The sequence below is a fragment of the Capra hircus genome, chromosome 13 (assembly GCF_001704415.2).
Source record: "Capra hircus breed San Clemente chromosome 13, ASM170441v1, whole genome shotgun sequence".
In the NCBI taxonomy this organism is placed as follows: domain Eukaryota; kingdom Metazoa; phylum Chordata; class Mammalia; order Artiodactyla; family Bovidae; genus Capra; species Capra hircus.
In genome coordinates this window covers 20,269,415-20,295,711 of record NC_030820.1, presented here as the reverse complement: position 1 = coordinate 20,295,711, position 26,297 = coordinate 20,269,415, and the positions used below count along the sequence as shown (strand labels likewise).

Genomic DNA, 26,297 nt, shown 5'->3' with positions numbered 1-26,297 from the left:
AACAGCAAAATTTTCTCATATGAAATTCCAAATCACTATTATGCTTAGAGAAATCTAGGACTTAAAGTCCCTTGGTTTCTTGCCTGCTAGATGTTGAATGAAGACTGTGTGTGGAATTCATAAATCTCTACCTTCTACAAACTGAGAGGCAGCCTTACGTGATGGTTAAGATTTGAGTTCTCAAGCTGAATTTTCTGGATCTATAATCCAGCTCAACAACTTAATATAGCAAGTTAATGAGTACTCTCAAATGCAGTATGCCATTGAAAGAAGAGTATTACAGTAATATCCTTTTCATAGAGTTAGCTTCCTTGATGGTTCTGCATTAAAGAGTCTGCTTGCAATGCTGGAGACATGGGTTTGATCCCTGGGTCAGGAAGATTCCCTGAAGAAGGAAATGGCAACCTACTCCATTATTCCTGCCTGGAAAACCCCATGGACAGAGGAGCCTCATGGACTATAGTCCACAGGGTCACAAAAGACTCAGATATGACTTAGCGACTAAACAACAACCCCAACAACAAAAGAATAAACAAGATAGCACATTTAGTTAACAGGGTGCTTAGTTAGTAGGAAGAGAATAAGAATAGCTACCATTCATTGCTCCATTAAGCACACATTTTTCAATTTCCTATTCCCTGTTAGATGATGTCTGGATAATATTGCTATTAGAGAGGCTTTGGTAAATGCTAACAGCTGCAGCAACTACTGGCTTTTAGAATTAGTTTTATCTATTCACAAACCTAAATATTTTGTTATGTTCTTCATATTTTAGCTGAGAAGGGTAAGATGATGGAATCTAAACAATACCTCCTTCTAACCCTGATTTTGATACATTCAAGGGCTGGTCCACACATCACGACAGACAATTGCTATGGCATTTAAAAACATCTTTCTCCCACTCACTGTGCCTAAGAGGGTGATCCAATATTCACCTTCTTTTGACACCCAAAACTGTCCACTGTGATATCACACCAAATCATGTACTCATTGACAATACTTTTCCAAAAGTAAATTGCAGCACATTTACCAAAAAAGTCCAATTAAAGAGAGAGTTAATAAAATTAACCTGGGAAAAAACCTTATGGTTAGATAACGCTGAGAGACTATCTTGCTAGGAAACATCAACACCAAGAAGGTTCTCTCTTTTAATGTTTTTTCACCCAAATTCAGCTCTTAATAGAGTTCAAGCCTGTAACTTCTATCTCACAAGCTAAAGGGAATTCTTAGAGAATAATAAATTAATTATCAATTTGCTGCTATCATGTAAGTTATTCCCAAGTGTGGCTGGTTAAAAACAGGTCCTCACTAAATATTGGAAGGAATGAAGGAAAAAAGGAGGACAGTTCACTAGCTTCTATTTCTTTCTCTCCTTGCTTTTATCACCAAGGTTATTTTCTGAAGTGTACAATGTTCACACTTAACTGAAAGATTTAATTTAGATTTCCAGAGGTCAAGAGGCAGGCTTGTATTATGCCATTCTTTTGATTTGAAATGCCTGATTACAGCTTAATCCCAAAGTGCAAATTATTCCATCTCAAATTTTAAAGTAGTGAGAAAAGTGTCTGTCTCCTAGACTTGACATTCATGAGGACTGCTTCAAGGGTCATTTACAGTGACTTGTAATGAGGTTAAAAAAAATCTGAACTAAACTTGGGCACAAAATATCAAAAACCATTTACCCAACATTGCTAATTATTAGAGAAGTGCAAATCAAAACTACAATGAGGTACACCACCTCACACAGTCAGAATGGCCATTATCAAAAAGTATACAGATAATAAATGCTGGAAAGGGTGTGGAGAAAAAGGAACCCTCTTACACTGTTGGGGTGTGTGTGTGGAGTGTAAATTGGTGCAGCCATTGTGGAATGCAGTACGGAGGTTTCCTAAAAACTAAAGACAGCTACCATATGATGATCCTACAATCACACTTCTGGGCATATAGTGAAGAAAACCATAATTTGAAAAGACACATGCACTCCAACGTTCATTCCAGCATTATTTTTACAACAGTCAAGACATGGAAGCAATATCAATGTCTATTGGCAGTGAATAGATAAAGAAGACATGGTACATATGTACAATGGAATATTAATCAGCCAAGAAATTGAATGAAATAATGCCATTAGCAACAATATGGATGGACCTAGAGATTATCATACTAAGTCAGATAAAGACAAATGTCCTATGACATCATTTATATGTGGAATCTGAAAAAAAAAGATGCAAATGAACCTATTTAACAAAACAGAAACAGACTCACAAACATAGAAAACAAACTTATATTAACCAAAGAGGAAAGACAGGAGGGATAAATTAGGAATTTGGGAAAAACATATACACACTTCTATGTATAAAGTAAGTAAAGTCACTCAATCGTGTCTGACTCTTTGTGACCCCATGGACTGCAGCCCACCAGGCTCTTCAGTCCATGGGATTCTCCAGGCAAGAAAACTGGAGTGGGTTGCCTTTTCTTTCTCCAGGGGATCTTCCTGAAACAGGGATCGAACCCGGGTCTCCCGCACTGGAGGCAGACACTTTAACCTCTGAGCCACCAGGGAAGATATCTATGTATAAAATGAGCAACAAGGACCCACTGTGTAGCACAGGGAACAATACTCAATGTTTTATAATAACCTGTATCTGATAGGTGCATAGTGATATTTCCTTGTGGATTTAATTTGTATTTCCCTAACAGCTAGTATGCCAGCAAATTTGGAAAACTCAGCAGTGGCCACAGGACTGGAAAAGGTCAGTTTTCATTCCAATCTCAAAGAAAGGCAATGCCAAAGAATGCTCAAACTACCACACAATTGCACTCATCTCACATGCTAGTAAAGTAATGCTCAAAATTCTCCAAGCCAGGCTTCAGTAATACGTGAACTGTGAACTTCCTGATGTTCAAGCTGGTTTTAGAATAGGCAGAGGAACCAGAGATCAAATGGCCAACATCCGCTGGATCATGGAAAAAGCAACAGAGTTCCAGAAAAATATCTTTTTCTGCTTCATTGACTATGCCAAAGCCATTGACTGTGTGGATCACAATCAACTGTGGAAAATTCTGAGAGAGATGGGAATACCAGACCACCTGACCTGACTCTTGAGAAATCTGTATGCAGGTCAGGAAGCAACAGTTAGAACTGGACATGGACCAACAGACTGGTTCCAAATAGGAAAAGGAGTGCGTCAAGGCTGTATATTGTCACCCTGCTTATTTTACTCATATGCAGACTATATCATGAGAAACACTGGACTGGAAGAAGCACAAGCTGGAATCAAGATTGCCGGGAGAAATATCAGTCACCTCAGATATGCAGATGACACCACCCTTATGGCAGAAAGTGAAGAGGAGCTAAAAAGCCTCTTGATGAAAGTGAAAGAGGAGAGTGAAAAAGTTGGCTTAAAGCTCAACATTCAGAAAACAAAGATCATGGCATCCGGTCCCATCACTTCATGGGAAATAGATCGCGAAACAGTGGAAGCAGTGTCAGACTTTATTTTGGGGGCTCCAAAATCACTGCAGATGGTGGCTGCAGCCATGAAATTAAAAGACGCTTACTCCTTGGAAGAAAAGTTATGACCAACCTAGATAGCATATTCATAAGCAGAGACATTACTTTGCCGACTAAGGTCCGTCTAGTCAAGGCTATGGTTTTTCCTGTGGTCATGTATGGGTGTGAGAGTTGGACTGTGAAGAAGGCTGAGGGCCAAAGAATTGATACTTTTGAACTGTGGTGTTGGAGAAGACTCTTGAGAGTCCCTTCGACTGCAAGGAGATCCAACCAGTCCATTCTGAAGGAGATCAACCCTGGGATTTCTTTGGCAGGAATGATGCTAAAGCTGGTACTCCAGTACTTTGGCCACCTCATGCGAAGAGTTGACTCATTGGAAAAGACTGTGATGCTGGGAGGGATTGGGGGCAGGAGGAGAAGGGGACGACCCAGGATGAGATGGCTGGATGGCATCACTGACTCGATGGACGTGAGTCTGAGTGAACTCCGGGAGTTGGTGATAGACAGGGAGGCCTGGCGTGCTGCGATTCATGGGGTCACAAAGAGTTGGACACGACTGAGCGACTGAACTAAACTGAACAGCTAGTAATATTGAAAATACATTCATAATTATTTTGCCATCCATTATAGTTTCTTCATGTCTTTTGCCCATTATCTAATGAATTGTTTATTTTGTTTGTTAATGTATTTCAGTAATGCATGATTTTCACACTTTGAATATACCACCCATTATTTGATGGAATCTATTAGGAGGATAGACTATGTGATTCCTTGAAAAGACTCAAGGAAGAGTCAAAACTGAATGGGAGGAGAAAGGATGGGAACTAGAATGTGCTGAAAGAGGGAATCCATGTGGAAGTTTGATATTTGTTTTTTTCTTTTGTGCTATGAGAATAGTCACATTCAGTCATTCTTCTACTGACTGACATTTGGGTCAATTTTAGCTTAGAGGTTTTATAAACTCTCTGCTTTGAATTATTTCATGACTGTTAGAGACACAAGCAAATATTTTCCTAGAAAATATGAAAACGAGGAACATAGCGTATAATGGGGCCTATGCCATCTCAGTTTTACTTACTATTGCATAGCTATTTTCCAAAATTGTTATACCAATTTATACTCTCACTAAGAGCAAAAAAAAAAAAAAAGGAAATCTTTCATGGCTTGTTTTACTTTCTTGGCAACACTTGATATTGCCTTTTTAATTTTTGCCCAGCAATTTCATATCAAATAATAGCTGCCTGTGGTTTGAATTCCATTATCCTGATCACTAGAGTGGAGCATCTCTTCATATGTTTAGTGACCATTTGTACCTTCTCTTTGGTGAAATACATATTTATGTCTTATGCTTATTTGTCTGTGTTTTAGAAATCTGCATGAATTCTTTATAAAGAGAGAAAATAGGATAAGTTGGTTTAAAGTGCAGATTCTGGATCTTAAATCTTAAGATTTAACCTATGCTTAAGTCAAGCCAGGTTTTAGGATGGATAGGAGTACAAGGAAGACCAGAGGTGGAGGAATTAAACCTTCATCAGGAAGAGAGATCCCCTCCTCGTTTGAAATAGGAAGAAAAGTTTTATGTGTATCTAGAGGTAGAAGGTGGACAGAGGGCTATACATGGAAAACAAAACAAAACAAAAAATCTGAAACCATATTAATCATTGGATTATCCTTCTCATGTTCAGTGCTCTATATTTGAGAGCTGGTACTCTGATAACAAAATGTGGGCACTGGATTTTCTTCTCAATAGAGAGCTACTGAATGAGGTGTCTATGGCACTATATCATTTAATGCTCTTTCATCTTTGAGATATCGTGATTATTGGAACATTCGCCATGTGGGAGATGGGGAACAATGTTTTTTTAATGGATCATGTTGACATATCTCAATGTCCTTCCTTAGTTTAAAAACAAACATCTTAGGTTTACTTAGATACGTATTTGTCATGAATAACCTGACTCATAACAACATTCTGCTTTTCTAAAAATTATCTCCTCAATGACAGACATCTTTAGCCAGGTTATGGGAGGCAAAGAATAACAGCTTGTGCTCCAAGCTTAACGCCTGAGGGGATCTCATCATGGCTCAGCTACAGTGAACACAGACACAAAGTCCTATGCATCCAAACAGACAATGTGCGAGAATCAACACAGATAATGAGTTCTGGCATCAAAGAGAAGGGCATTCAAGTGGAAACAATATGAAAATTCCCATTTAGAAAAGTGACAGAATTCACATTTGGGGATGATACATATATTAATACAGTTTATTTTTAACAAAGAACAAAAATAAATATTCTAAATTTTACTTTCCCATTCCTAAACTCACTTTTCATTAAGAATCAATAGAACAAAATGACTTAAAACTTATTAAATGCTCTATAGTTTTCAAACAACACCCTCATCTATTATGGCATTCGATGACTGTAGAACTGTTTCAGCTCATGCTGTGACCATCATTGTATACAGTGGTTCAGTGGTAAAGAATCTGACACTGCAGGAGACAATCCCTGGGTCAGGAAGATCCCCTGGAGAAGGAAATAGCAACCCACTCCAATATTCTTGCCTGGGAAATTCCATAGACATAGGAGCCTGGCAGGCTGCAGTCCATGGGGTTGCAAAGAGTCAGAAACAACTAAGCAACTAACTTTCAATTATATGTACCTATGTGTATATCTTTATATATATATATATATATATATATATATATATATATATATATAATATATAGACCCTAAGGTCATGCCCAAGGTCATGAGTAATAATTGGCACAACTGGGATTCAAATCTGAAGGTCTCTCTGGCTATATATCTAATGGTCTTTTGACACACCCTGAAGCCCAGGGTGAAACTCTGTCAAATACTTCACACCTTGAGAAATGAGCTGATATAGGTCTCAGTGTCTTTTGATCACTATGGCAAGATACATCCACAGTGAAGACCAATTGCTATGTTTAGGGTGGTGTTATCTGAACTGGTGTCCGTCTACGCAATGGAAGGACAGAACATCTGATTCCTTGAAAGCCTCAAAGGAAGGTCAAACCCAAAGGAAAGGAGTAAGTCTGAGAACTAATTTTGTTTACCTTCCTACTGTCCAAAATAATAATTAAAATTCTGTAAAATCTATGACATACACCAAAGGCTGTGTTGGTGATTTTGCTTTGAATGAATAAATAAGATCAAAGAAGTATGTGGCTTTCTTCATTTGGTGACAAGAGCGAAGTGGTTGTAGCAGAGTACAAATTAAGGGGTCTCGGAGTACCATACAGCAGCTAGAACAGAATAATTGATGACAGAAAATATTGTTGAGAGTTCCAGGCAGAAGTACACAAGGATGAGAAGAGCTTCCTGGTAAACAATTCAACGGGGGATATAAAAATAATTGCAAAAATATTAGATAATGGTGATCTTTCAAAGGGGAGAGAAGACGCTTCTCATGAACGTTTTGTTCATGTAGCTCCTTCTACATTCTGCTTGCAGTTCTCATTTCCTTCTTCAGATAGAGCAAGTAAGATGTTTCCAGTCTTCTTACCAAATTCAGAAATATTAAGAAAATTAATGTTAATATATCCAAAAGACTATCAAGGCCTCATTTGCAATTTCAACTATTGTCACAAATTTAACTTCTTGCAGGATTTATTTCTGTTGTCATTATGAAACACCTACTGAATAAATTGCAAATTATCTTCATGAATACATACATAGACTTATTCACATGGATATATTCACAGGCAATTATAAGGAAAAAATTAGTAAGCTTTCTTTCTCTTCTCTGTGTATAGAATTTCATGTGTTTTCCAAGCAATTATCATGTATGCTGCTGCTGCTGCTAAGTCTTTTCAGTCATGTCCAACTCTGTGCGACCCCAGAGACGGCAGCCCACCAGGCTCCCCTGTCCCTGGGATTCTCCAGGCAGGAACACTGGAGTGGGTTGCCATTTCCTTCTCCAATGCATGAAAGTGAAAAGTGAAAGTGATGTCACTCAGCCATGTCCGACCCTCAGCGACCCCATGGACTGCAGCCCACCAGGCTCCTCCGTCCGTGGGAGTTTCCAGCCAAGAGTACTGGAGTGGGTTGCCAAGTACAAATGGATGAAACGAGTACTGTGCCTGGGGTAATGATTCTGATCCTTGTGGTTCACGTTGACATTATTAAATGTAACAGAACTTTTCAAAAGTGCTGACTAAAAAAAGTTAATACACCTTATGTGTGTGCAAAACATGACATGGAGCTCTCACTTCCCCCCAGAGATTTATGAAAACAAAGTGAATATATAGTCATCCATCAGTCACTCCAAACCAAGCACTGTCCTTTAGGTGGCTCTTGGTCACTGTACAGCTATGTCTGCATTCATAAAATTTTCTTAGAAGTTTAACAGTATCTGAGCTACTCAGAAAATCCTACATGTTTGAAGCTAGAGAGTTTGGAGGGGAAAAAATGGAGATTTTCAAGGAAGTAGGATATATCAGAAACTTCTAACAGAAAATAGAAAATATTATATCTTAGCTACAGATAAATAATCTGTAAAGAAAAAAAAAATGACCTGGTGCTCCAGATCAACAGTGAGCCTTTAATCATTTTATAAAATACAGAAGCATTTTTCAAGCACTGAGGTATCTATTTGAAATATTGTATGAGATTTTGCAAATGACGTTTATTACTGTGTGGATAGAATAGTAATAAAAAGAAGCATAAATGCACTGTAAAATCACTACTAACTGTATATCTGGAAAAATAAAACTGCTCACAATCTCTTGGCATCTAAGTAAACAAACTAAACTGCAAAAAAAAAAAAAATCAATTATATGTCCCCATATTTTGTGCTCAAATGTAGAAAGAAAATGAAAACGAAAAAAGTTTCTTCTAATTCTGACTATTTCTTTTTCTTAACTTATCTTTTGTTTAGACATCTTTCGGAAGTAAAAAAAAAAAACTCTAAATGAATAAATTGCTTTGCAAAAGCTTAGCTTGTTTAGTGCTATTTAACGCATTATTTTCTATTCTTCTGTACATGTGTTTGTGTGTGTTCTTTTGACTATGAAGAAAAATTAGCTCCAATTCTGATGAAGCTGAGAAAGTTATTACTTTGAGTCTAACTTATAATTTAGAACTTTTTCCAAAAATAATTTAAATACCCCACTCTGTGCAAAATTAAATCCTGCTCTAAACTAAATAATTTTCTCATCACTCAGAAGCCATATGCATATCTAACTTTGGTGAGATTTTATTTGAAGAATGACCCCCAGTGAGGTAAAGAAAGAGTCAAGTTAACTCATTAAAAATATGACCCCTAAAATCCTTATGGGCTCATGAATGCTGATGAAAAGAAACCCATAAATTCACAGAAAATATTATTTTACCCTTCTTTTTAACCTCTAGTCTCTATGTCACTTCAATTGCTAGCACTCAGAATAATGATCTCTCAGCTCATAAGACTGAAGAACTAAGTATGCTCTTTTGCCACCAAGAGGTTAGCATAAAAATAGAAGACAAAGCAATGTACAATGATTACCTTTAGGATATAGTACATGGTGCATCTTGAATTGAAAATAAAGTTGATCTATGTTTGTAATCCATAACTAAGTCCTCAATGAATCAATCAAGGAATGTGCACGTTCAAGTCTGGATATGTGAATACAGGAAATAAAATGTTAAAGTCTTGATCCATAAAGTAAATCCCTAAAAAAATGGTCTAATTCATAAAAAAGATCAGTAATTCAGCCAAGTCCATGCTTAACTCTATTTTTCCATTCTTGGGAGAATAACATCAAATGCAACATGACAGGGTTTTCAATTAGGACCACAGAGGTAGTAGTTTTATAAAGAATCTGTCTCGATGGCATAGATAATTCCGTCTACAGGTCCTGCTCAAAAATTTCTTCCATTATCTTTCACTTTGCAAATTCCTTTTATTATATATTTACACATTGTTCTCCTTGTCTATATCTAAGTTCATTGAGATATTTGAAATCTTATTTTTTTTTTCCTAACAAGTACTTTATGTGCCTAAAATAAAGTATTTTAGGGCTTCTCTGATGGCTCAGATGGTAAAGAATCTGCCTGCAATGCGGGAGACCTGGGTTCCATCCTTGGTTTGGGAAGATCCCCTGAAGAAGGGAATGTCCACCTACTCGAGTATTCTTGCATGGAGAATTCCAAGGACAGAGGAGCCTGGCAGGCTACAGTCCATGGGGTCACAAAGAGTTGGACATGACTGACAGATTTTCACATTCAAAATAAACTATTAATTACTTGAAAGGTCTAGTTCCATGTTCTCTTCCCCTAAACACTTTCATTCCACAAATACTCTAATAGCTTTGAATTCCTAGGATATTGAATGGTTTGTTCTCCATAGTTGGCATTTAATTGTATATGGGAAGCCTGTAAATTCACTAATTCATTTCAAACACCTATTATATGCTATACACTAGACCCTATGCTACATGCTAGAGATAAGTAAACAAGGTAGATACAATTTCTGCAACATGAAAGCTCCCTAGCCACTGGACTATAGAGCTTCACATGTAGACAATCAGGATGCAATATGATGGGGTCATGAGACATAGATCAGTGGAATGGGAACACACGCCATTCAATTAGGACCCACACCATGACCCCAAGAGAAGTTCCTGTTCTGGGAATACAGCACAGCAGATCATAAGTCACCTTCTCAGATGGAGGACAACTTCAAAAGAGGATAATTAAATATCAAAGAACATTCCATTTTAGTGAGAGAGCTCTGATTGATTCTGATAGATTGAGTACGACACTGCTGCATTTTTGCAAACAGTTTAGTCCACTCTGAACTCATAGCCTTCATGACAGCAGGCGTATATTCAATAGAAGTTCATTGAAGACTGCTTTGAACGCATGAATGGAAGAGTAATAGTATCCAAAGAACTAGGATCACAGCAGAATGTTACACAGAGCTTTGCTGACACAAGTCATAGATTATGAGAAAATATAAGAGATGTACCAATCTGGACAATGGAAATTAATTCTAAATACTTTCATCATTAAATGTGCTATATATTCATCTCATAGAGATAAGACTACCAACATAATTGGGATTTTCATTGTTTATTTTGACAAAACATATGAGAGTGAATCATAGAGTCTTTTCTACTCCAACTCTATGATCTATAATTAGTAAAAATATATCACTGACCTTGTAGCAGCCTGATTCAGGCATGTGATTCATTTAGAACAGTCTGCCCACAGATAAGCAATTTTAACCTATTCCAGCAGAAACATATGCGGCAAACTCCAAAGAAAATTAACAGAGCAGGCATTATAAATTAACTGATAAGATAAATAAAAATTATACCCAGCATCAAAAAAATTAATTGATGAAAACTTACAAGTTCCAAAAAGTTGCTATCATGTGCTGAAGACTCAATTTTTCCAGCAATGCCCTCCCCCAAAATACAAGAAAGTGAAAGAAAAAAGCGATATTTTGCCATGGCAAATTGGTTTTATATAGTGAAGATGCAAATATCAGGAAGTAAGCAAAAGTAAAAAGGAAATTAACCAACCCTAAGGATTCCCATCACTGGAGGAGGGCACGGCAACCTACTCCAGTATGCACGCCTGGAAAATCCCATGGACAGAGGAGCCTGGCAGGCTACAGTTCATGGGCTACAAAGACATAACTGAAGCAACTGAGCATGCACACGCAGGATTCCCATATAGAGCAGTCCATACATAACTGCACTTCTGAATTTTCTGACATCAAATGGAGAGTAAGCAAGTGAAGTTACCAGCAATTACACCTTAAATTAAACTTAATTTAAACATTAAATTTAAATTTAAAAGTGAGGTAAGTTACAATATTGTTTCTCTTCACTTTCTTCCACCAGACTCTATATTACATAAAAAGTCAATAGCTGTGACTTCTTCTGACATTTGAAAAGACACTCCTGAAACTGGGTGATAAATCTCTCAATATTTTGATCCACTAACAGTCAGTTCAGAAGCTGCTGACTCTACCTGGCTGCAAGTTTGAAAACCAGCAGCTGAAACAGCTCTTTGCTGTGGCAGCACCTAAACCTGTTTATAATCATACTGCTCTGAATTTGGTTCAGATTGAATATTACCGTCAGTACCTTTAAGTTCCATTTATTGGGAACTGGAATTGCTTTTCCATGCAAAAAGTTCCTACTCAGATAAGATATATATATTTTAAACAACAAATCAGGTAGATACGCTTATGAAATTAAAAATTCACGAGACCCTTTATAATAGAGGGATCTTGGTTTTTAAGAGGGTCAGAACATGGATGGGGAAAACTTGAACTAAAGTTTGGTATTTTTTTGCAACTGTGAATACAGGCAACAAACTCACAAATATTGATAGCACTTGTGACTTTCCCACCAATAATAGTAACAAATATTTTAACATCACTTTAAAGTGACATAACTGTCTCAAAAATATCATTTATGTTTATCACTCTTTGGAATAACAGTTATTTTATCTTCCATTAAATTTTGTCCTTTACAATTTGTCACAAATTTACTATATCACAATTTTGGAGTTTTTAAAATATTTTAATAATTAGCATTGTTTTGTTTCTGGCCACACAGCTTGCAGTATCTCAGTTCCCCAACCAGGGATCAAACCTGTGCCCTCTGGAGTAGAAGTGCAGAGCCCTAACCACTGGACTGCCAGGGAATTCCAAATAATTAAATAGTTTTTTTTTTGTAAGTCTAGCATTTTATACATTTATAACCAGTATTCTGAGAAGTAATTCAGAAGTTCAGCAGATTTCCAAGAAATCTATAAAACACACAAACACATACATGGACAATTGATTAAGAAACCCTGATCTTGAAGATTTCTGCTTCAATTTACAGGGTCTCAGTTTTCAAAAAGGAAAAAATGATTACTATGTTTGATCATCCTACTAAGCAGAGATGGGTGGGAGAAGAAGATTCTAAAAAACAACAGATGTTTGCAACAGTTTTAAAGATTTCATGTTTGAATAAAAATTAAGAGCTTTTGTCTAGCTAGATTTCTGTCTTATAAAAAACAAATTATGTTGCTTCTAAGTCATTCTTTCTTCACCAACATTAAAATGCAGCTATTAATCATGATTCTGAAATTTTTGAAATATTTAGATATCAAGCAGGGTGATTTAGATAAATGTGGTTATTATTACTAGATGTTGACAAGCTGTTCCAAAAAAAAAAACCTGTAAAAGTTGCTAAACACAAACTAATCTTTTCCCTCTTTAACATGTGTGGGACAGGCCTGTGGATTTATTATTATGGAGAGACAGAAATCTCTAATACATATGATCTCAGAGCCACAGGAAAACATTGATGAAATATGTTTGCCTCCTTGGCATAAGAATGTTTTAAATTCTAAAAGCAGAAGTGGAATGCAGTAGTTTAGAGATGGATTTTAGAGCCAGAATTGGCTTTAAACCTGATGATACTGTTTATTATTTATGTGATTTGGGTCTCAATGTCATGGTCTGTTAAATTAGAACAAAATATCTACCTTGCAGATATATTCTGAATATTAAGTGAATTACTATATGTAAAAGACATTTATGATATATAAACAATAAATCAGCCAAGATATGGAAGCAAACTAAGTGTCTATCGATAAATAAATGAATAAAGATGACATTGTATGTATCAGTTCAGTTCAGTCTATCAGTTGTGACCCCATGGACTACAGCACACCAGGCTTCCTTGTCCATCACCAATTCCTAGAGCTTGCTCGCACTCATGTTCACTGAGTCAGTGATGCCATCTAACCATCTCGTACTTTGCTGTCCCCTTTAATCCTGCCTTCTTCCTGCCTTTAATCTTTAATCTGTCCCCTTTCTCCTGCCTTTAATCTTTCCCAGCAGCAGGGTCTTTTCAAATAAGTCAGTTCTTCACATCAGGTGGCCAAAGTATTGAAAATTCAGCTTCAGCATCAGTCCTTCCAGTGAATATTCAGGAATGATTTTCTTTAGGATTGACTAGTTTGATCTCCTTGCTGTCCAAGGGACTCTCAAGAGCCTTCTCCAACACCACAGTTTAAAAGCATCAATTCTTTGGTGCTCAGCTTTCTTTATAGTCCAACTCTCACATCCATACATGACTACGGGAAAAACTATAGCCTTGACTAGATGGACCTTTGTTGGCAAAGTAATGTCTCTGCTTTTTAATATGCTGTCTAGGTTGGTCATAACTTTTCCTTCAAGGAGCAAATATCTTTTAATTTCAAGCTGCAGTCACCATCTGCAGTGATTTTGGAGCCCAAGAAAATAAAATCTCTCACTGTTTCCATTGTTCCCCCATCTATTTGCCATGAAGTGATGGGACTGGATGCCATGATCTTCATTTTTTGAAGGTTGAATTTTAAGCCAGCTTTTTAACTCTTGTCTTTCACTGTCATCAAGAGGCTCTTTAGTTCTTCTTCACTTTCTGCCATAAGGGTGGTGTCATCTACCTGTCTGTGGTTATTGATATTTCTACCAGAAACCTTGATTCTAGCTTACGTTTCATCCAGTCTAGCATTTTGCATGATATACTCTATATAAGTTAAATAAGCAAAGTGACAACATACAGCCTTGATGTACCCCTTTCCCAATTTGGAACAAGTCCACTGTTCCTTGTCTGGTTCTAATTGTTGCTTCTTGACCTGCATACAGATTTCTCAGGAGGCAAGTAAGGTGGTCTAGTATTCCAATCTCTTTAGAATGTTCCACAGTTTGCTGTGATCCACACGGTCAAAGGCTTTAGTGTAGTCAATGAAGCAGAAATAGATGTTTTTCTGGAACTCTCTTGCTTTTTCTATGATCCAAAGGATGTTGGCAATTTGATCTCTGGTTCCTCGCCTTTTCTAATTCTAGCTTGAACATCTGGAAGTTCTGAGTTCACGTACTGTTCAAGCCTAGCTTAGAGAATTTTGAGCATTACTTTGCTAGTGTGTGAGATGAGTACAATTGTGCAGTAGTTTGAACATTCTTTGGCATTGCCTTTCATTGGGATGGGAATGAAAATTGACCTTTTCCAGTCTTGTGGCCACTACTGAGTTTTCCAAATTTGTTGCATATTAAGTACAGCACTTTCATAGCATCATCTTTTAGGATTTGAAATAACTCAGCTGAAATTCCATCACCTCCACTAACTTTGTTCATAGTGATGCTTCCAAAGGCCCACTTGACTTTGTCCCCCTGGAATACAGGCAACAAACTCACACATAAAAGCAAATATTACTAACCCTAATCTTAATCATACAAAATGAATAAAATCTTGCCATTTGCAACACTATGAACACAGACGTTATGCTTAGTGAAGTATGTTAGAGACAGACAAATACTGTATGTTTTCATTTATATGTGGAATGGAAAATAAAACAGAGGAATATAACAAGACAGAATAGACTTATAGATACAGAGAGCAAGCTCGTGGCTATCAGTCAGGAGAGGGGTGAGGGGAGCGGCAAGATATGAGGAGGGAATTAAGAGGTAGAAAGTACAGGTGTAAAATAAATGAGATACAAGGATGTAATGTACAGCATAGTGGAAAAAAACATTATTTTATAAAGATTTAAATGAAGTATAACCTATAAAAATACTGAATCCCTCTGTTGTACACCTGAAACATATAACATAGCAAATCAACTATACTTTAATAAAAAGAAGAAAGAAATCAGTCAATAAGTAGAGGTTTGCCCAAAAAGTAGTTGTAGTAGTGGGAATAGAAATGAAAGTGAAACGGCAATACAGAAGTTAAAAGGACACTCTTCAGCGCTGACCATATTGAGTCTCTTGAAAAGTAAAACTCTAGGATCAATTAAACTAATTAACTAGTGTCTTAATAGAAATCTTAATAGAAGGGACTCCACTGGCTGCCTAGTGGGAAGCAGTAGAGGAACCTAAAAGAGATAGATGTGAAATAAGTAATGAGAAGTTCAGAAAAAAATCTTAGCCAAAAATATATGGGGGATAAACATTGCCCAGTTGTGCAGCAGAAATCAACACAAAATTTTAAGCAATTTTCCTCCAAATTAAAAAAAAATACCAAATTAAAAAAAATAAAACAAAAAACAAACAAAAAAAACCACACTGGCATGTTCTCCAAGGAACATTTGTTTTCCATAAACCATGGTGTTGTGATCTTGTGGCTACTAATTAATCAAACTCTGGGTGTGTTGATCTCTTGTAAGTCTATCTTTTGAAATGCAAAGATCAACTTTTCTCCCTTGATTTGGCTAAGGTCAATAACTACAAAACTACACAGATTGAATTGTTAACACACTGAAACAACTCCAGAAAAGCAAATAAAGTTCTGGTACTACAGTTTAGTTTAATGAATTTACAGCTCCCAATGCACATGACTGGCTTTGAAAAAATCAATATGCTATATACAACTGATATGTAGCCCCTCTATCCATATTCTCTACATCCTTTTCTCTGAAATAATGAATCAAATCTCAACAACATGATTAAGATAGCATCATATATTCAATAGGCAGAAAAGATCGAAAGATGTCTAAGTACGAAAGCCTGTCTGACATTCTCTTAGGCACATTAGTATTAGTAATTAGCTGTAAATCTCGCATTAGGACTGTGGGGATTGTGTGTGTGCACGCACCAGGGATGAGGTAGTGGTGAGTGAGAAAGGATGGAGGTGCTCACTTTTGTCAGTGGATCCTTAAACCCAACTGAAGCTCCTTGTTTGCTAGGCTGAGGGTAAAATCAGAACCAGAACTGCCAAGTAGGCAGTTCTTTCAAGTAGGCAAAGCAATCTGGCCTTTCCTTTGTTGATTTGACATTTTCCATTGCCTACTGAACAAAATCTGTATTTCCATACTGAATATGATTTTCAGATAGACTTTCCAGAAAGTCAAGTACATAAGATCTCTGAATTAGAAGTCAGGAAAATTGGATTTGCATCTTAACTTTTTTCTTAAAATACCATATGAGCTGGGACAAGAAAGACAACCTCATAAACTTAGTTCCTTCATCTGTAAAATGAATAGTTTAAACATACTTTGAAGGACCTTACCAGCCCCAAAATTCTCTAAATTACTAAGCAAGATAAAGCAATAAGCTAATTTAATTATGATCTTTCAGCATAACTAGGTTGCTATAATCAGGAAGGCTCTCCTGAAATAACATTATTTTCCTCCACTTCAGGCTTGAATACATTATATTTTCTATCACAATGGCATAACGGATAGTCCTGAAGACCTTCAGTCAAATAGGTTCAAATTCCCTATAGCATGAAGTCATCTTGATTAAAATATCAACAGTTTATCACAGATGGAGTTGGTCCAAAACACAATAATGCCCTTCAGGTAGCAGGTGTTTCTGCATTTTATTCACAAGACTAATTGAAAAGATGCAAAGGCCTTTTGTTTCATGATGAAACTAGAATTTTTACCTATGAAAACGATTTATCAAATGCATGTAAACTTTAAAATTCCCTCAATTCTTTTTTACATATTAAAATCGACATATTACTCATTATTAATTAATTCCATCAGAAAAAAATTGACCTGAAAAATGTGTAAAATTAAATATATTTGTAAAAACAAGTTAACTTTCATGCTGTGGAACTGTAACTCTACCCTTGAGCATTTGTTTCATTTTTTTAAATATTAGATGGTTTCAAAAGCAATACACTAAAATTTAATGAGAAATTTCATATTAAATATATGAGTTAAAAGGTAGGTAAAAATGATAGATGATATCAAGAGCAAACATACTATTTTAGAAATGAATCATGATGTCATATGGCAGAAATCAATACAACATTGTAAAGCAATTATCCTTCAATTAAAAATAAATTTAAAAATAAAAATAATAAATTTTAAAAAGAAAAGTGAATTATTATTATATGCAGAAAAATGCATGACTCAGCATGTATTACTGTGGTTATGATTTGTAGTCAATAACACTACCCTTTAGAACTATATTGTTATTAAATTATTGGTCAGTGCTTTCATGCCTTTTGCATCTGAATGTATATATATATTTCAGACCTAGATTACAGATTCTCCAGGTTAGACTTTAATGTCATGCATGTAATGTGTAATGGCCATTCCTTCACAAGGATTATCCCAAACAATGGTTGTCCTGAGCCCAGTGATGGGCTCCTCTGGGGAAGCACCATTCCTTTCCTCTAATCCCTTCATCCTGCAGTCCCTTCTCCAAAGAGCTGAGACAGACATAAGAACTAAGTCTCAAGGCTTTGCCTTCACTATGTTATGATGTATCTATTGAAATAGTATAAATATAAATGAACAGTCAGTCATCAGGAAGAATTTCTGGAGCTGTGGGGGACACTTACAAAAGGAATAGTCATGGTTGGCAAAAGTGTCAAGGAAAGATTTGTGAAAGGCTGAATCTGCCCGATTGTGTTGGACCTGATGTGGAGGAAAAACACGGAAACACAGAAGGAGGCATTCCCGAGAAAAAATAGAGGAGACTGGCCCGGGGACACCATATGCATATATTGGGACCATTTAAAATGATACGGAGTACAGAAAGAAAGAAAAGGTAGCATTCATACCCTTGTTGTGTTTGCCACCTGGCTAGGACGATTTCCAACTAATAAGTGAAGTGAAATCCAACATGCTTCCACACAGACAGAAGCCTAGGCAGTACTTTGTAGTGATGATCAAAAATATGTATTGTGTTAGCTACCAAAATGAAATGATTGCCCTAATTCACGAATATAAAATCAATATATGGTATGAAAGATTTCTCTCTATAACAAATGTAGCTAAATAATAACAGGCATTTTTTAAATACAATAGGAATATAGGTCTTTAAAGTTGCTATTAAGTGTCCAGAGGAATTGGGAGGAATATGGGAACTCAATGTGACTTGATAGGAAGACATATATACCAAATCAGTACAATTTTATAGTAAAGTTTTTTATAGTAATGTAAAGCTTATTACTATAAGAGAAGAGAAATGTAAATATGAGTGAAGCAAATAATAAAGGTAAAATCCAGTGCATCAAACCCTTCACATGGCACTGTTGAAAAAAGACAACTTGCTCAAAATGGAGTCCCTCGTACTAAGCACCACTACAGAAAACTAAGACCTTAATACCTAATTTAATTGCAGTTTCAACTTCCCTCAGGAATGTAATCTTAACCAGTCAGCACTAGAGAAATTATCTGTCCAAAAGAACCCTTCCATCCTCCTTAGGAGGGGACCTTCCCTGAAACAATGCTTTTTTTTTTTTTGGCTAATAATTTCCTTTTCCAGCCCTCTTTCTGCCTTTGAAAACCTTTTTTGTTTCTATAACTTGGCAGAATTCCTTTCTATCTGCTACATGGGATGCTGCCCAATTCATGAATCGTTCAACAAAGCAATTTGATCTTTAAATTTCCTCAGCTGAAGTTTTATTATTTAACAGTACAGACCGTATAACCCAGTGCCACATTCAATAGAGTACTGGAAAATACTCTTCTAAGAACTTTAAGCACTGTATTTCAGTAAGTTTCCATATTTAAATATAAGAATAAATCACTGTGGTATTTTCTGCATGCATTTTATTAGGCAGGCTTTTCTGCATTATTAGAGAAGGGTCCTAAATTATAAAGTTAGCTCAGGTTTCAGATAAAACATGAATTATGCAGCCATGAGCTATTCAGACAAATGAGGCCTTTGATATTCTGGTCAGGCATTGTCCATCAATGTGGGGGCACTTCACCAAGGCCCATGTGTGAGAAAACAGCAACAGCCCCAAAAGCATGTTTTCAGAGTAAGCTTTCTTGGAATTCTAAAGAGATTCTTGAAATGAACACACGTGTACATACCTGCAGGCACGCATGTATGCACACGCACACATACACACACCCCACCTTTTTGCTGCTGCTGTAACTTGCCAAAGAGTCAAAGTATGTGAACCAAGTCTCATTAATATTAATACATGCTTCATTATTTTGCTCCCCAAACACTGTCACTCTGTTAAACTAAATTAAAGCCCTGTCAGAAACATCTAATTAATCCACAGTAAGAAAATGTATTACTGTGTCATAGTTAATAAGCAGTTCAATGTAATCATACCTTGATCATTCTCCTCGGCAGTCCTGTCCTTTGTATGCTGTACTTAGAACCAGAATGTTTCACATTAATTTCTTTAATGATCATTCATATATTAATTACAATGGATAGCTACTCTCCTTTCAGATGTACAAATTATCTAGATTCTTTCAGTGAGGAGGATAGGCAAGGAAATACCCAAATAGAGTGAAGAAACTCGTGGGTCTTGGACTAAAAGTTACCACAAAGAGTTTCTGAGAGTCAGTTATAACCTCTGTTACAACCTGTTGTATGATGGTTGTATGATGTTGAGCTCCAAGCTGGTTCCTGTGCCCAGTTTACCAAATTCCACAAAACAGCTGAACCACAAGCAGCATCGCCCTCTGATGGGAGGAGGCCTTCCAGGGCCAGGTCAGCAGAGTTGTGATAAACTCCCTTTGGCCATGTGCTACCTGTAGGAAACTTCAGGAAGCTCAGAGGCATCACAAACTGAAACCTTACCTTAATGAGGATCTGAATGGACCCTGTGGCTTTTGTGGATATGAAATACCAGAAGCTCATGGTGCAGGCAGCACTGGATTCTTGCCACAGGCCACTCTTGAGGTGTGCTTCTTCACCCCGCAGGCCCACTGGAGTAGCTTCCAGATACAGGAAGTGCCCTAGGAACAAGATGAGATTCAGATCATGCCAAAATAACATGGAGAGGATCATTTTAGTTTTTCTATCGCAGGGTTTTTAATTACAGTTTCATAGAATCTCAACTTCTAAAGGTATTTCTACTTGAAAGAGAAAGGAAATCTAATAGCCTTGCCTCCAGCTCACTGACAGAACAATTTCCAACTGTCTGTGCTTTTAGCAAAGTACTTCACAGTGTGTAGATGAATTGATCTGACAGAATATTTATGCCATGGACTCAATGAGACAGTTACAGAAATCATTTCATAGACTCCCCAAACTATCCAGTTACTGTGAAACAATGCAGAGATTGTCTACAAAATATAAATAAAGAAATATGACATGCTTTCAAACAGTCAGTCACCTTTTGAGTGCACAAATAAAATGATGAGAATTTTAATATACAACATACAAGGAAAGATTCTGAGTTTTGGGCTTGTTTATCCAAATATCCAAAACATTTTATGTATGTAGAGCTGAGTGTGAGAATGGGACTCAGACCTTCCTTTCTCTGGCATGGTTGGTCCAGCTTGGAGAGCTCTGTTTTATCATGTGCTGTGTGCTTAGTCTCTTAGTCATGTCTGACTCTTTGCGACCCCATGGATTATAGCCCACCAGTCTCCTCTGTCCATGGGGATTCTCCTGGAAAGAATTCTGGGGAGGGTTGCTATGCCTTCCTCCAAGGGAATCTTCCTGATCCAGGGAGCGAACCCAGGTCTCCTGCACTGCAGGCGGGCTCTTTAGGGAAGCCACTAGGGAAGCCCCTGTTTTATCATAGGCCTGTGAAACTTCAATATTTAAACACCTTTATTCTACTCTGTAGTAGCCAGAAATTCAAGATCCCTTCTTTATTCTGCTAATCTCTTTTGCCTGTTAACCAAAAAATCTGAGAAACAGGTTCAGCTCACTGTAAAAATGAGCCATTCCAAGCACCCTTCAGGGAGATGATCTTGCAGCTACATCTGCAAAACACATTTAGGGCTTTCTACTGCCTGTCCCCAAATACAGATCATCTCCCTTGATCTTGACAACTCCAAGGCAAATTTTATTATCTCCATTGGACAGAGGAGAGATTTGAGAATCTGAAAAGTTACATGACTTGCTACTGATCAAATGAATGGTAGAATTCAAGGTTATTGATTACAAATGTGTCATTTCAAAAAGGTACCTGAGGGCCGCCTATGTTATCATCTATCTACAATTATCAAAGCAATATTCAATTTTAATTACTCACTGTTATATGTTACATGTGTCCCCCCAAAAGATGTGAAAGTCCTAATTTCTGTCCCAGTTAATGTGAGCTTCTTTGGAAATAGGGTTTTTGCTGATGATCAAGTTAAAATAAAGTCATGAGGGTGGCCTCTAGTTCAATAAGATCATTGTAATGAAAAGGGAAAATTTAGACACAGAGACATACATAGAGGGAAGACAACGCGAAGACAGAAAGAGAGTCCCACCTACAAGCTGAGTAGCATCTGAAGCTACCAGAAGCTAGTGAGAGGCAAGGAGTAGATTATTCTCCTTCAAAGTCCTCAACAGGAACCACCAGCCTTACTGACACCGTGATTTCAAATTTCTAGCCCTCAAACTGTGAGACAATAAATGTGTGCTTTTAACACCACCCCGCTGAGGCTGTCTGCTATGCAGTCCTGGGAGACAAAGGTACTCATTAAATGTTTGACTTAGTTGCCCTGGCACCACGGTGGTCTCTCTGATGTCAGGAAAGACAATGTGATGCTCACTGTGAATAAAATTAGAGTAACTGGAACAACCTGATAACCTACCATTTTCATTTCCAAGTGTGTGGTCTCTGGGAGGTCTTAGGCTTTGTGGAGAGCCGACCCCCAAAACCCAATCGAAGTTTTCAGCCAAGGAGTTTTGCCAACCACACCAGCCTTTTTCAAAAGTACAGGAGCCACCACATTCATTTTCATCAGTATAATCTCCACAGTCATCTACAAAATTACAGCTCTGCTCCGGTTTAAAACATTTGCCATTCTGACATTCCCGATAGCCAAGTGGACAGTAACCTAAAAAACAAACGAACAAAAAGGATGAGGAAACACTCCCACCACGTTCCTGAGGTTAAAAAGTAGGAAGAGTAGATTCCCTTTAATATGTAAAGAAACATAGTGTTCTTAGGAGTTTGGGGTGTCTGACCCCTGCCTCTCTCTCCCCTAATCTCTCCAGGGTTCTGGTCTATAGCTTATTTACAAGCATCATTCAAAATGAAAACAATCAGTCATTTTATTGATCTAGGAATGTACTCCAATCGGCCTCAAATGCAGCATGTCCTGTGAGCTATCCTCAAAGAGATAAATTAGATCTGAAAACCAAAGAGAGGCTTTCTATTTTTAATCCTGAAACAAGATCTTCAGGGTAGTAAGAACTTATGTAACATGGGTTATTTGTAGGTACATCAGTATCCATGCACTCCATTATTTATCAGAAGCCAAATATATATCACACTTCCTCAGAAGCAGGGGTATGAATATACAACTAATATTTAACCTTCCAACAGATTTTTTCCTCCAAAATGCTTATTTATTTCAAGTTGTTTGGAATTTAAGGAGCAATTTTCCTACAAAGTAATGTTGCCCATAAAGACTTTTCTACAAACTTTAAGACAAAGCATGATGCTTTTGAATGTCTGAGTTTGAACTGATGCTGATAACTCATCAGTTATGTGACTTGGATCATTCCTATATTTGATGAATTTTAGTCTACTGATCAGAAAAGAGGAAAAAATAATAGTAAAATGTTAAACTAACTAGAGAGACTTGTTTATATTGGGGATCCTCAATCTCTGGGATCTAACGCCTGATGATCTGAGGTGGAGCTGATGTAATAAGAATAGAAATAATGTGTACAATAAATGTAATGGGCTTGAATTATCAGGAAACTATACCCCCACCCTCACGCCACAGAAAAGATTATCTTTCACAAAACCATTCTCTTGTACCAAAAAGGTTGGGGACTTCTGGTTTCTATCACTAGAAGAGTGCTTGAAACTTCACAGGTAATCAGTAAATATTAGTCAAATGAATGAGTTAAAGTGTTTTGGAAATAATAACCAGTTCAATAGGCATATCAAGTTATAAATATTCTGCTCCAGTATTTCAACAGAACATAACCACCGTGGTTGACAATATTTCAGTAGGAAAAGTTCTGATGTGGTGACATCACTTCCCATTTGCTTTGTGACTCTATAGTACAATCGAGTCAATATAGTACAATATAGTACAATAGAGGAAAACAAAAGTCACTTTGTTTTCCTTCCTCCTTAGTTGGCCAGTTAGGGGAGCTGGTAATACCACTTCATACTTCATTTTTATTTTTTTTATTTTTGTTTTCTTTTAATATAAATTTATTTATTTTAATTGGAGCTTAATTACTTTACAATATTGTATTGGTTTTGCCATACATCAACATGAATCCACCACAGGTATACACGTGTTCCCCATCCTGAACAACCTTCCCTCCTCCCTCCCCGTACCATCCCTCTGGGTCATCCCAGTGCACCAGCTCCAAGCATCCAGTATCATGCATCGAACCTGGACTGGCAATTCATTTCATATATGATATTATACATGTTCCAATGCCATTCTCCCAAGTCATCCCACCCTCTCCCTCTCCCTCTGAGTCCAAAAGACTGTTCTATACATCTGTGTCTCTTTTGCTGTCTCTCATACAGGGTTATCGTTACCCTCTTTCTAAATTCCATATACATGCATTAATATACTGTATTGGTGTTTTTCTTTCTGGCGTACTTCACTCTGTATAATAGGCTCCAGTTTAATCCATCTCATTAGAACTGATTCAAATGTATTCTTTTTAATGGCTGAGTAATACTCCATTGTGTATATGTACCACAGCTTTCTTATCCATTCATCTGCTGATGGACATCTAGCTATTATAAACAGTGCTGTGATGAACACTGAGGTACACGTCTCTTTCAGTTCTGGTTTCCTCAGTGTATATGCCCAGCAGTGGGATTGCTGGGTCATAAGGCAGTTCTATTCCCGGTTTTAAAGGAATCTCCACACTGTCCTCCACGGTGGCTGTACTAGTTTGCATTCCCACCAACAGTGTAAGAGGGTTCCCTTTTCTCCACATCCTCTCCAGCATTTATTGCTTGTAGACTTTTGGATTGCAGCCATTCTGACTGGCATGAAATGATACCTCATTGTGGTTTTGATTTGCAATTCTCTGATAATGAGTGATGTTGAGAATCTTTTCATATGTTTGTTAGCCATCTATATGTCTTCTTTGCAGAAATGTCTATTTAGTTCTTTGGCCATTTTTTGATTGGGTCGTTTATTTTTCTGGAATGAGCTGCATAAGTTGCTTGTATATTTTTGAGATTAGTTGTTTGTCAGTTGTTGCATTTGTTATTATTTTCTCCCATTCTGAAGGCTGTCTTTTCACCTTGCTTATAGTTTCCTTTGTTGTGCAGAAGCTTTTAATTTTAATTAGGTCCCATTTGTTTATTTTTGCTTTTATTTCCAATATTCTGGGAGGTGGGTCATAGAGGATCTTGCTGTGATTTATGTCAGAGAGTGTTTTGCCTATGTTCTCCTCTAGCAGTTTTATAGTTTCTGGTCTTACATTTAGATCTTTAATCCATTTTGAGTTTATTTTTGTGTATGGTGCTAGAAAGTGTTCTAGTTTCATTCTTTTACAAGTGGTTGACCAGTTTTCCCAGCACCACTTGTTAAAGAGATTGTCTTTAATCCATTGTATATTCTTGCTTCCTTTGTCGAAGACAAGGTGTCCATAGGTGTGTGGATTTATCTCTGGGCTTTCTATTTTGTCCCATTGATCTATATTTCTGTCTTTGTGCCAGTACCATACTGTCTTGATGACTGTGGCTTTGTAGTAGAGCCTGAACTCAGGCAGGTTGATTCCTCCAGTTCCATTCTTCTTTCTCAAGATTGCTTTGGCTATTCGAGGTTCTTTGTATTTCCATACAAATTGTGAAATTATTTGTTCTAGCTCTGTGAAAAATACAGTTGGTTGCTTGATAGGGATTACGTTGAATCTATAGATTTCTTTGGGTAGTATACTCATTTTCACTATATTGATTCTTCCAATCTATGAAGATGGTATATTGCTCCATCTGTTAGTGTCCTCTTTGATTTCTTTCACCAGTGTTTTATAGTTTTCTATATATAGGTCTTTAGTTTCTTTAGGTAGATATAGTCCTAAATATCTTATTCTTTTCATTGCAATGGTGAATGGAATTGTTTCCTTAATTTCTCTTTCTGTTTTCTCATTATTAGTGTATAGAAATGCAGGGATTTCTGTGTGTTGATTTTATATCTTGCAACTTTACTATATTTATCGATTAGCTCTAGTAATTTTCTGGTGGAGTCTAGGGTTTTCTATGTAGAGGATCATGTCATCTGCAAACAGTGAGAGTTTTACTTCTTTTCCAATTTGGATTCCTTTTATTTCTTTTTCTGCTCTGATCGCTGTGGCCAAAACTTCCAGAACTATGTTGAATAGTAGTGGTGAGAATGGGCACCTTTGTCTTGTCCCTGACTTTAGGGGAAATGCTTTCAATTTTTCACCATTGAGGATAATGTTTGCTGTGGGTTTGTCATATATAGCTTTTATTATGTTGAGGTATGTTCCTTCTATTCCTGCTTTCTGGAGAGTTTTTATCATAAATGGATGTTGAATTTTGTCAAAGGCTTTCCCTGCATCTATTGAGATAATCATCTGGTTTTTATTTTTCAGTTTGTTAATGTGGTGAATTACATTGATTGATGTGTGGATATTGAAGAATCCTTGCATCCCTCGGATAAAGCCCATCTGGTCATGGTGTGTGATCTTTTTAATGTGTTGTTGGATTCTGATTGCTAGAATTTTGTTAAGGATTTTTGCATCTATGTTCATCAGTGATATTGAACTGTAGTTTTCTTTTAGGTGGGAGTTTCCATGGCCTGAGAGAGTGGCTGGAGGTTGAGGACTGGTGTGGATTAGAGGAAGGAGGTGATTCAGACATTTAATGGAAGGTGTTCTGAGAATTGGAAACTTCTTTTGATAGAATCTTATAGAAAAGCTTTTATGCTCTGGATCAGTCTCACATTTTATAAAAC

General features: G+C 37.0%; 1 protein-coding gene across 1 annotated transcript in view; it reads right to left on the bottom strand.

Annotated features, from left to right (window-relative positions):
* The window catches only part of MALRD1 (MAM and LDL receptor class A domain containing 1), a 597,692-nt gene that overhangs the window by 285,662 nt on the left and 285,733 nt on the right, over positions 1-26,297 (bottom strand). Inside the window, exons 27-28 of the mRNA XM_005687912.3 lie at positions 21,978-22,223; positions 20,020-20,177 (exon numbers count right to left, since the gene is read on the bottom strand). Of these exons, the coding sequence (XP_005687969.3) occupies positions 20,020-20,177; positions 21,978-22,223 (404 nt within the window). The remainder of the gene's footprint in view (positions 1-20,019; positions 20,178-21,977; positions 22,224-26,297) is intronic.